At 39.2% G+C, this 12,237-nt stretch overlaps 1 protein-coding gene across 1 annotated transcript in view; it reads left to right on the top strand.

The window, feature by feature from the left end:
• The window catches only part of FIRRM (FIGNL1 interacting regulator of recombination and mitosis), a 367,507-nt gene that overhangs the window by 288,771 nt on the left and 66,499 nt on the right, over positions 1-12,237 (top strand). The window contains exons 19-20 of the mRNA XM_053693168.1: positions 4,398-4,511; positions 11,919-12,023. Coding sequence (XP_053549143.1) covers positions 4,398-4,511; positions 11,919-12,023 — 219 coding nt within the window. The remainder of the gene's footprint in view (positions 1-4,397; positions 4,512-11,918; positions 12,024-12,237) is intronic.

The raw sequence follows: 12,237 nt of genomic DNA, 5'->3' as shown, positions 1-12,237 counted from the left end.
GATTGAACGCTTGATTCTATCAAAGCGTGGGTTTTCAGATTCTGTGATAGATACTCTGGTTCAGGCCAGAAAACCGGTAACTAGAAAGATTTACCATAAAATATGGAAAAGATATATCTGTTGGTGTGAATCCAAAGGATTCCCATGGAATAAGATAAAAATTCCTAAGATTCTCTCCTTTCTACAAGAAGGTTTGGAGAAAGGATTATCTGCAAGTTCTCTAAAGGGACAGATCTCTGCTTTATCTGTCTTACTACACAAAAGACTGGCAGCTGTGCCAGATGTTCAAGCATTTGTTCAGGCTCTGGTTAGGATCAAGCCTGTTTACAGACCTTTGACTCCTCCCTGGAGTCTAAATCTAGTTCTTTCAGTTCTTCAAGGGGTTCCGTTTGAACCTTTACATTCCATAGATATTAAGTTACTATCTTGGAAAGTTTTGTTTTTGGTTGCTATTTCTTCTGCTAGAAGAGTTTCAGAGTTATCTGCTCTGCAGTGTTCTCCGCCCTATCTGGTGTTCCATGCAGATAAGGTGGTTTTGCGTACTAAGCCTGGTTTTCTTCGAAAGGTTGTTTCTAACAAGAATATTAACCAGGAGATAGTTGTACCTTCTTTATGTCCGAATCCAGTTTCAAAGAAGGAACGTTTGTTACACAATTTGGACGTAGTCCGTGCTCTAAAATTCTATTTAGAGGCTACAAAAGATTTCAGACAAACATCTTCTTTGTTTGTTGTCTATTCTGGTAAAAGGAGAGGTCAAAAAGCGACTTCTACCTCTTTCCTTTTGGCTTAAAAGCATCATCCGATTGGCTTATGAGACTGCCGGACGGCAGCCTCCTGAAAGAATCACAGCTCACTCCACTAGGGCTGTGGCTTCCACATGGGCCTTCAAGAACGAGGCTTCTGTTGACCAGATATGTAAGGCAGCGACTTGGTCTTCACTGCACACTTTTGCCAAATTTTACAAATTTGATACTTTTGCTTCTTCGGAGGCTATTTTTGGGAGAAAGGTTTTGCAAGCCGTGGTGCCTTCCGTTTAGGTAACCTGATTTGCTCCCTCCCTTCATCCGTGTCCTAAAGCTTTGGTATTGGTTCCCACAAGTAAGGATGACGCCGTGGACCGGACACACCAATGTTGGAGAAAACAGAATTTATGCTTACCTGATAAATTACTTTCTCCAACGGTGTGTCCGGTCCACGGCCCGCCCTGGTTTTTTAATCAGGTCTGATGATTTATTTTCTCTAACTACAGTCACCACGGTACCATATGGTTTCTCCTATATTTTCCTCCTGTCCGTCGGTCGAATGACTGGGGTGGGCGGAGCCTAGGAGGGACAATATGGCCAACTTTGCTGGGACTCTTTGCCATTTCCTGTTGGGGAAGAGATATTCCCACAAGTAAGGATGACGCCGTGGACCGGACACACCGTTGGAGAAAGTAATTTATCAGGTAAGCTTAAATTCAGTTTTTTTCTTTCATGATGCAGATAGAGCATGCAATTTTAATCAACTTTCTAATTTACTCCTATTATCATTTTTTCCGTTCCCCTGGTACCTTTATTTGAAAAGCAGGAATGTATAAACTTAGGAGCTGGCCTGTTTTGGTTCAGCACCCTAAGTAGCGCTTGCTGATTGGTGGCTACATTTATCTTTGTAATTTGTGGATTGATTCTTAATTTCTAGGTTAAAGTGGATTAATTCTTTTTTTTTTTTTTTTTGTTATCTTGTGTTTTTTCCTGGTTTTCAACTGGAAACTACAGTTTTATTGTCCATGATTGTATTTAATATGTAGGCTGCTGGTAATGTCTCTTAACAGGAAGAAAAATTCCCACTAGTTCTAGACTAGAAGAATATATGTAATTTCTTATTCGGCCTTTTGAATCTATTACTGATGGTAAGGGCTCCTAGCTTTCCTAGAACTATAAGAACAAGCCCTTTATTGCAGGATCCTCAGTACTTGAAAAATGGAAGAATTGTCAATACTCTGTCCTGTACCCAGTGCGTTATACTGGATAGGGTTTTACTAAATCTTTTAATTGTTCAAAAGAAAGGTGTATGTTTCAGCAGAGTTTTGAAAGTTCACCGGTTCAGCATTAAAGGGACAGTATACACCAATTTTCATTTGATTGCATGTAATAGACACTACTATAAAGAATAATATGCACAGATACTGATATAAAAATCCACTATAAAACGGTTTAAAAACTTACTTAGAAGCTCCCAGTTTAGCTCTGTTAAAAGGATTAGCTAGATAGAACACCCACTGCAAGTGGGGAATATTCAGACACTCTCCCCCTTCCTCTGCATATGAAAAGACTCTTTACACAAACAGGAGCAAGCAGGAGTAGGTATACGTCAGTATTCTAAAACTTTGGGGCTTGGTTAGGAGTCTGAAAATCAGCGCAATGTTATTTAAAAATAAGTAAAACTATAATTAAAAAAAAAAAAAAACTAGGCTTTATAAATGGATCATCTACAAAACATTTATGCAAAAAAAAAATTGAGTGTATGATGTCTCTAATGTCTTGGGCTTTCTTTGCAGCTTTTAAGTCCTTGTGATGCAGGCTTGCTCATGTGAGACTGCACTCACAAATTAAGAAGCTTTTCTTCTGCAGTAAGACATGCTGGTGTCGCCTCGCTTGCCTTCAATCTGGGCCAACAGGTTTGCTGGCTGGGAAGCTTGAATGCTCTCACACTAACAAATAAAACCTCTTTAGTTCTCAAAAAAAGATTAAATGCACACAAATAGTGATCAATATAAATGAAACCTAGGTTATTTAAAAATACATTTCATATCCCTAATATAAAGAGAAACAACAGAGAAGTAATTCTAATATAAGTCTTACTACATTCAGTCCAAAAAATGTAATACAATGTTAAATGAATGCACCATCTCTCATGTGTATTCTTTATCTAGACTAATTCACAAATCTAATTCCAAAAGCCCAAATAAAAACTCTGAAGACAAGAATATATGTACTAAATGAATTTGCACAATCAAATGAATGAATAATCACAGTGATGATGATAAATAAAAAATAAATAGACCTCAAACGTATTAAATCATATTCAGAGTTTAAAGGGACATGCCACCCACATTTTTTCTTTTATGATGTGGAAAGAGAATGCAATTTTAAACATCTTTCTAATTTACTTATATTATCTAATTTGTTTTATTCTTTTGATATTCTTTGATGAAAAGCATATCTAGATATGCTCACTAGCTGCTGATTGGTTGCTGCACATAGAAGCCTCGTGTGATTGGCTCACCATGTGCATTGCTTTTTCTTCAACTAAGGATATTTAAAAAATAAAGCAAAATAAATAATGGAAGTAAATTGTAATGTTTAAATTTCTATTCTCTCTCTGAATCATGAAAGAAAGATTTTGGGTTTAGTTCCCCTTTAAGCCTGATGGCGAGCAAGCCTGCAAGCAAAAAATCCAAAAGCACCCCATTAGAGTTACATAAAGGGATCCCTTCCTCTTTTATGAGAATTTATTATTTTCTGTACTCTTCCTTTTAAAACTAGAAAGTATGCTTGCTTATTAGTGAAACCAGGTTGTGTAGGCACACGGTGGAGGACTAGACATATCTTGCTATAAAAACCCAGGTAACACAGGCTTCCATGTGCCAGACACACAAGCTGCAACAAAACAGAACACAGGTTGCAAAGACACAGGGAAACGCAGAGCTGCTTATGGAAGCTGAATAAAACAACCATGTATAGGACAGACATTTCGCTGTTTTATAGATCCTACTTAATAAGGAGCACAGGGATGCTACTGACATCCTAACAAATTTTCAATTTACTTCTATTATGAAATTTGCTTCATTCTCTTCTTGGTATCCTTTGTTGAATGAGCGGAAATGCACTACTGGGAACTAGCTGAGCACATCGATTGAGCCAATGACAATAGGCATATATGTGCAGCCACCAATCAGGAGCTAGCTCCCAGTAGTGCATTGCTGCTCCTGAGCCTACCTACCTAGGTATGCTTTTCATCAATGGATATCAAGAAAACATAGCAAATTAGTTAATAGAAGTAAATTGGAAAGTTGTTTAAAATGCATGCTCTATGTGAATTATGAAAGCTTCATTTTGACATTACTGTCCATTTTAGTTAGTCCCATGCATGTGCTCCTAAGAGTACTAATTTAGTCCCATGCATGTGCTCCTAAAGAGTATGCAGAAAGACAGTAAGTCTGGCATGGTCTTAATTAATGTAGATCACAGAAAAACAACGTACATGTTATTTTCTGCCTGCAAAGTGAGTATGTGTTGGTTTTAACAAATGCATGTGAAAGGTTCATTCATAAAGTATGCAATTGTATTATATTGTTTGTTTTATGTATGAGTGGTTTTGAAGAATTATAATCCTTTATCATTCTTTTATTTCAGATTGTTGCTTTGCTCTCCTCTGTCAGCGGGGAAGATCCACCAGTGCACGTGAGATTTGGAATTTTAGAAGCTTTAGCTGCATTCGGCAAAATCTTTATTCCTCCAGATGCTCAGGTAGCAATCATATTTGTGGTAACCAGTATCATATTTGTGGAATCCAGTGTGATATTTGACATTTTAAGTATCAAAATTAATTTGTGATTAAAGTAGCCCAGCTCAGAGCTATCATCCTCTTTCTTTCTTTCTTTCTTTCTTTCTTTCTTTCTTTCTTTCTTTCTTTCTTTCTTTCTTTCTTTCTTTCTTTCTTTCTTTCTTTCTTTCTTTCGTTCGTTCTACTACTAACTAGTTGTAAGATGCTGTCTAGCCCCAAAATCCCAAAAGGGTTAGGGGGGGATCAGGAGAGATTACTGCTTTGATTGACATACCCTCTGAAACCAATGAAAATAAAGGATCATTTCTTCTTAAATGGAAAGAGTCCTCAGCTGCATTCATTACTTTTGGGAAATAAGAACCTGGCCACCAGGAGGAGGCAAAGACACCCCAGCCAAAGGCTTAAATACTCCTCCTTCTTCCCTCACCCCCCAGTCATTCTTTGCCTTTCGTCCCAGGAGCTTGACAGAGACGTGTCAGAAATTTTTACTTTTTGTTTTTTGTCTCTTATGGAGGTTAGTACTCTTCGGCATGGGACAGGAGTTTTAAGTAGTCCTGTCAGTCTCTTAGTGAGGGCTTGGATGAAAGTTAGAGTCCGGAGATGCAGGGAGAGTCTTTCTGCGAAACCATCCCGACTCATATTAACAGCTCCTCAAGCAATCAGCGTTGTCGAACTTCGCTCCGCTGCCTGCTTTCTTCTCTCGAGTCCATGGCGGAGGTAATGCCACTGTTCGTCACACTTGAAAGGCCGTGTTCCTGTTCCACGGCGTAGATTCCAGTAAGATCCTTTCATTTTACTTTATCGTCAATGTACTGTAATGTGAATGTTTTCCCGAGAGGTTACACACCTTTGTGGGTCTAACTATGACATAAGGGTCTCAGTGAGTCTCTGTTAGTATCTTGGAATCGAAGGTTAATATCTCCTGAGGGGGGTTATTGAACAGGTGGGTTTATAATCCTATTTGTTATGTGATTGAACCTGCTTATGTGTGATGTTTATGGGCTCGTGGTTGGAACTTTGAGGCTTTTGGTTGGTCGCGCTTTTTTGGACTATTCGGTTCACCTTGTGTTCGGACGTTGTTCCGTTCCCCATTTCCGCATTCCTGACTGTGTGGCGAAGGAGATATTCTAGTCAGCAGGGGTCTGGTCATAGGAGGTGGTGAGTGCCCCAGCCATTGTGGGTGTCAGGTGCCATTTTTGTTTTCATACTTAAGTCCATATTGATATTTCCTCGATACAGTTATGGAGGATTCTAATGCTGAGACTGTGCTCGTTTCAGATTCAGTTATGGAGGATTCTGATACCGAAACTATTTTGATTTCAGATTCTGTGTCCGGGGATGAATTCGGATTGGCCTCGTTGACACATGTCAACCAGTTTTGTACCGAATGCCATTTCAGATCGCCTGGTTCCTCTGGCTCGGGTAATCAAGGGACTGCTGAGCCATCCAGCTCTGGGGGTCCTGTCCTCCAAGAGGCGAGTTCCCTACCAATTCATGCTTCTACACATGCGGGTAACCCAGTTTCTGATTCCTCCATGTAGGGTGGCGTGTTCCCCCTGGAGGTTGCAGCACGTTTTCACTTCCACATAATGTTGGCGATTGTTCGTCTGCAGAGTCCAGACGTTTTCTTTGAGAATGTGCTTGTGCCCTATTGTCCCGGGCATTCCGCCTTGGGGAGGGCCTCTACAGTTCCCCGCGGGTGTAACTGTCGCAGATTTTCTGAGCAGACAGACTCTTCATCCCGGGGAGTGGGCTCTCCATCCGGAAGTGTTTTCCAGGATAACCCTCAGGTGGGGGGATCTGGAGTTGGATCTAATAGCGTTTTGTCAAAACGCCAAGCTTCCAAAGTACGGTTCAAGGTTAAGAGATACTCAGGCCGCCCTGATAGATGCTCTGGTGGTCCCTTGGGATTTCGGGCTAGCATACCTGTTTCCTCCGTTTTGCTCTCCTTCCACGAGTCATTGCTCGTATCAAGCAGGAGAGAGCATCTGTGATTTTAATAGCTCCTGCCTGGCCTCGCAGGATCTGGTTTGTGGATCTGGTGAATATATCATCTCTTCCACCTTGGAGGTTACCTCTGAGGAAAGACCTTTTAATTCAGGGTCCTTTCCTCCAAATCTAGATTCTCTGCAGCTGACTGCTTGGAGATTGAACACCTAGTCCTGTCTAGATGTGGTTTTTCGGAGGCAGTCATTGATACTATGTTTCAGGCTTGTAAACCTGCTACTCGTAGAATTTACCATAAGATATGGTGTAAATACCTTTTTTGGTGTGAAGCTAAAGGTTTTTCTTTGTCTGGTGAGGAGTCCCCAAATTTTATCTTTTTTTCAGGATGGCCTGGAGAAAGTTTTGTCAGTCAGTACTCTGTAAGGTCAGATTTCTACTCTGTCTATCCTTTTTGCACAAACGTATGGCAGAATTACTCAATGTTCAAGCTTTTGTTCAGGCCCTGGTCAGAATCAGGCCTGTGTTTAAACCTGTTGCTTCTCCTTGAAGCCTTCACCTAGTTCTTAAAATTTTGCAGCAGGCTCCGTTTGAGCTGACGCATGTTGTTGATATAAAATTGTTATCTTGGAAGGTTTAGTTTCTTCTTGCTATTTCTTCCGCTCGCAGAGTTTCTGAGCTTTCAGCTCTGCAGTGTGACTCCCCGTACCTTATTTTTCATGCAGATAAGGTGGTCCTTCGTACTAAATTAGGTTTTCTCCCTAAGGAAATTGTTGTTCCTTCTTTTTGTCCTAATCCTTATAAGGAACATCTTTTGCATAATTGGATGTTGTGCGTGCTCTAAAATTTTACTTACAAGCCACTAAGGATTTTCTGCAATCTTCTGCCCTGTTTGTTGTTTTCTCTGGAAAGCGTAAGGGTCAGAAGGCCACTTCTACTACTCTTTCCCATCTGGTTAAGAAGTGTGATTCGTTTAGCTTATGAGACAGCTGGACAGCAGCCTCCTGAGAGAATTACGGCTCATTCCACTAGGTCTGTCTTCTCTTCTTGGGCTTTCAAAAATGAAGCTTCTGTGGAACAGATTTGCGAGGCGGCAACATGGTCCTTTTTGCATACTTTTTCCAAATTCTACAAATTAGATACTTTTGCCTCGGCTGAGGCCTCTTTTCTGAGAAAGGTTCTTCAAGCGGTGGTGCCTTCTGTTTAGGTCCTCCTGCCTTGTTCTCCCTCCCTGTTCATTCCGTGTTCTCTAGCTTGGGCATTGGTTCCCACTAGTAATTGGAATGACGTTGTGGACTCTCCATGCCATAGGAAAGAAAACAACATTTATGCTTACCTGATAAATTTCTTTCTTTCCGGGCATGGAGAGTCCAAGACCCCGCCCTCTTTTTTAAATTATAATTTGGCAGTTTTTTTGAGTAAACCTCAGGCACCTTTTCACCCTTGTGTTTCTTCTTTTTCCATTTTCCTTTGGCTGAATGACTGGGGATTATAGGTAAGGGATGTTACACTTAACAGCTTTGCTGGGGTGCTCTTTGCCGTCTCCTGCTGGCCAGGAGTTGAATATCCCACTAGCGTTTCACAAACACGGATATTGGCTAAGAGGTGGAAACGTCACCTCACAGCAAATAGCGTTCTGCCGTGGGCTGCCTGAGCAGCTTAGTGCGGTGAATGCTTCCAACAAATAAAGGAGCTTCCAGCATGAAGTATTTTTTTTTTTTTTTGAGGACAATACATATAATATAAAGTTACATCATAAACACAGTATACAATCATGCGAATATTTAAGTCATATATGAGAAACTGGTGTTTAAAAAGATTCAGTCCTCAATTTTATCCCCTGAGGTTGGACACTTTTGGTCCAGTATTATCAATATGGAAAAACGCTAGGGGCTTATATCAAACATGGTACACGACAATAACAAACAAAACATAAAATTTTGCATCAAGCATAACAAGTAAAACCATATTGAAAATAAAGATGCTAGATACAAGAACTGACTGGTTGAACATACAGTGTAAAATATAAGATATAAAATACAAAGTGTAAAATATAAAGTATAGCCACACCAATGTTATGCAGGTAAGTTGTTGATAATTATCAAATATATCAAACCGCCAGTAATCCAGTGTCATTCCTTTGAAATTATATATGTAACATGTCCCAATAATTATACAAAGTCAATAACTATATTCTATTTGTTGAAATCCACCCTTGCGCAGTCTCGGCTGCCGACCGCGCAAGGAAAGGCCAAGCACTCTTGCACAATGTGTGCCAGGGTTATTTAAGCTATAGGTAGGACATTTAGAGGATTGTCAATTTATTGAATTAAATTGTGTTATGGGTGGAAACTTCTGGAGGTTCTGTAACCTGCTGGTTAGTGATGGAGCCTTAATAAAGTAATAAGTTTCCAGCTGGTTATTACAGTGGTTAACTGTGTGTTTTAACATACTGTTTGATTTTATACAAGCAAAGGCATTTTAGAGTAAGGGCATGCATGAGGTTACAACTTTTCCATATAGCAAACAGAGCCCTTAGCATATACAAACAAAACATTCCAGTTTATCTAAAAAACTTACAAATTAATCCACAAAATATTATATACACATTAATATCATACCTCAAAGCCTGCTAAAAAATATAATTGAATTGTTAAAGCTGTCAGACCTTATTATCTTGTAAAAAGAAAACACTCGGATCCGTCTACATAGCTTTTGAAGCTGACTGATAATTACAGTGAACGCTTGAGTTCCTTGCCCCCTGAGAGGCTTCCATAGTATGGTTTACAGTCTGGTAAAGCGTCCAAAGGGTCATTAGAGACCAAAAGCTGAATTGGAGCTAAGTTCACTTCACCCTGGGTACCCCCCTCAAGACCCTGGATCAGCCTTAGACTCTCCCATCTTCCTTTTATACAATTAGAAGATCGTGTTATTTCAGCATCTCCGGATTGCAGCGTATCGTAGAACAGTCCCCATCTGCTTTCCATATGAATGACGTTAGCGTATAGCTCCCAAAGAGGGTCTCCGGATAAGATCAATGCAGGTCTTGATGCACAGCAGCCATTTTGTTTAGGTTCCCGCACATTCCATAATAAGGAGAAATACGTAGCTTTAGCTTGGATGCTTTCTCGTTTCTTCAGGGAGCGATTGCTGGTCTTCACTGACAACGTGGTAGAGGCACCCATTTGTGTGATCGGCTGGTGAGTATCTGCTTTCAGTATTCCGGGTTGAACAGCCCTCCCGGGCCCTGAGGATAGGCCGAACTCCGAATGAAAATATTGCTGTTGTGCCGGTATGTTTGGTTGCTCTGGTGCAACTCTGTTCATTAGTAGGTAGAGTTCTTGCTCCGTAGGCACCTTGTCTAGCAAAGGTTTGAATATCATTTCCAGCCGAAGGAGTAATGAGTCTTGTGATTTAGGTAGATCCTCTTCCCACGTCTCCTCCATAAAGTCATCGATCTTTCTGTGTTGCGCAATATTATAGTTTAGCGGCTTAATTCCAATGGGAAAGTAGTTTACCTTGTAGCCTTCTTAAAAGCGGTACTGTGATTTTGGTGTGGCTTTAATGTAAAGTCTATTCTTGCCAATTCCCCCGGGAGGGGGGGGGGAAACAGTGCCTGTATACAGGCTTCAAATGTCCTTTTCCGTCCCCTGGGTCATAAATACAGCAATATAAATGGATGTGGTATCTTGTGTCACTCAGAGGCGACTGTAGTGGTGATAACTGCTGTGGTAGTTTGATAATATTCGGCGGTATATTATCTTCTCTCCCGGAGCTTCAGAAAAATGCGACTTCACGAAGCCACTGTAAGGACACGCCCCCCACCAGCATGAAGTATTTTATACTTCATGAATGAAAGTCCCCATCATGAATGAAAGTCCCATTTATTTCTTCCAATTGTAAATCCTAGCATTTTACAAACACTAGGATTTACAATCACTTTAACTGTTACGCAAGGCAAAAAAGTGTCACAAAAATACACTGAAGAGTACAGTCACACTCAAAATAACACTATCTGATAAGAATTATTTAAAACAAATATTTCACAAAAAAATTAAAGGGACATTAAACCCAAATGTTTTCTTTCATGATTCAGATAGAGAATAAAATTTTAAACAACATTCCAATTTACTTCTATTATCTAATTTGCTTCATTTGTTAGATATCCTTTGTTTAAGAAATAGCAATGCACATGGGTGAGCCAATCACACAAGGCATCTATGTGCAGCCACCAATCAGCAGCTTCTGAGCCTATCTAGATATGCTTTTCAGCAAAGGATATCAAGAAAATTAAGCAAATTAGATAATAGAAGTACATTAGAAATGTATTTAAAATTACATGCTCTTTCTAAATCATGAAAGAAAAAATTTGGGTTTAATGTCCCTTTAAGTGCTCAATGATATCAGATCTCAGGTGTTGGGGGGACGATGACTGCAAAGGGCTACAAATGAATGTCTAAATATGTATGTGTGTGTATGTGTATATATATATATATATAAAATGTATATTTGTGTGTGTGTATATATATATATATATATATATATATATATATATATTTGTGTGTGTGGACAGTGTATATACTGTATATATGTCTGTTTGTTTATACATATGTTTTTATATGTGTATGTATTTACAGACATATATACACATAATTAGACATAAATATAAGAGCATTGGAGCCCTTGCTATTCCTATATATATATATATATATATATATATTTATATATGTGTGTGTGTGTATGTGTGTATATGTGTATATATATATATATATATATATATATATATATATATATATTGTACCAAAAACCATCAGATATATATATAAAAATATTTATGAATAAATATAGCATATTCTGCTATGTGAAGAACATTGGAATGTGGAATATTCATATTTTCATGTTAGGTTAGCGCACTTGCTCCATTGACTTCTATGGGGCAATATTCTAACTTTTTGGATTAGCACTTGTGTGGAAACTTTTTACTTTCATATTGTAATACGTGCGCTCCCCGACACGCAAACAGCTTACTACCAGCACAGTTAACCTTATGGCCTATGAAAACGGAAAGAAGGCTTCACATTTATAGCTGAGTGCTAATTCTGTTATGGATATGGCTTCATCATTGACCTTGTATAATGTCTATTAAAAAATATATATATATTTTTTATTCTCCTTGCCAATGTCTTCATATAGGTGTTTTCATTTCTGACCTGGAAGTACTGAATATATTAAGAGAATGACAGAAACACCTATCTGATCAGTACTAATGTTTCATTTGTGGCAGTATCCCTTTAAACAGTTTTTTCTGTTCTAAAATGTTTTTACAACTTAACTATAATATATACAATGTTACAATAAGAATCTCTAAATTTAAATATCCACTAAGTTCCGATGCAAGCTGAATAACGATCTCCTTTCCTTTTCAGACTTCCATTCTTCCTAAGTTATCCAGTTTGTTCTCCTTGCTTCTGGCAGACAACACGTGGCTTATCAAGCATCACACTCTAGAAGTTTTCACCCAATTTGCAGAGGTAAGGATAAAGGCACACACTGCAAGCGACGCAAAGCCGCTGCTTTGCGTTGCATTGCTTCTGAAGTTCATATATTTCAACTCTGAGCGCTCAGCTACGTGACCTGAAGCGACTGAGCACGCAGAGTTGAAAAGGCAGGACACACTAAGCATACGCAGCCGCATCATCACGATGCGCGCTCTGCAGCTCTGTTTGTCACAGCCTTAACAAGAAT

Source organism: Bombina bombina, chromosome 10 (genome assembly GCF_027579735.1).
Source record: "Bombina bombina isolate aBomBom1 chromosome 10, aBomBom1.pri, whole genome shotgun sequence".
In the NCBI taxonomy this organism is placed as follows: Eukaryota; Metazoa; Chordata; class Amphibia; order Anura; family Bombinatoridae; genus Bombina; species Bombina bombina.
The sequence above is the reverse complement of the archived record's forward strand: the minus strand, read 5'-3'. Positions and strand labels throughout refer to the sequence as shown.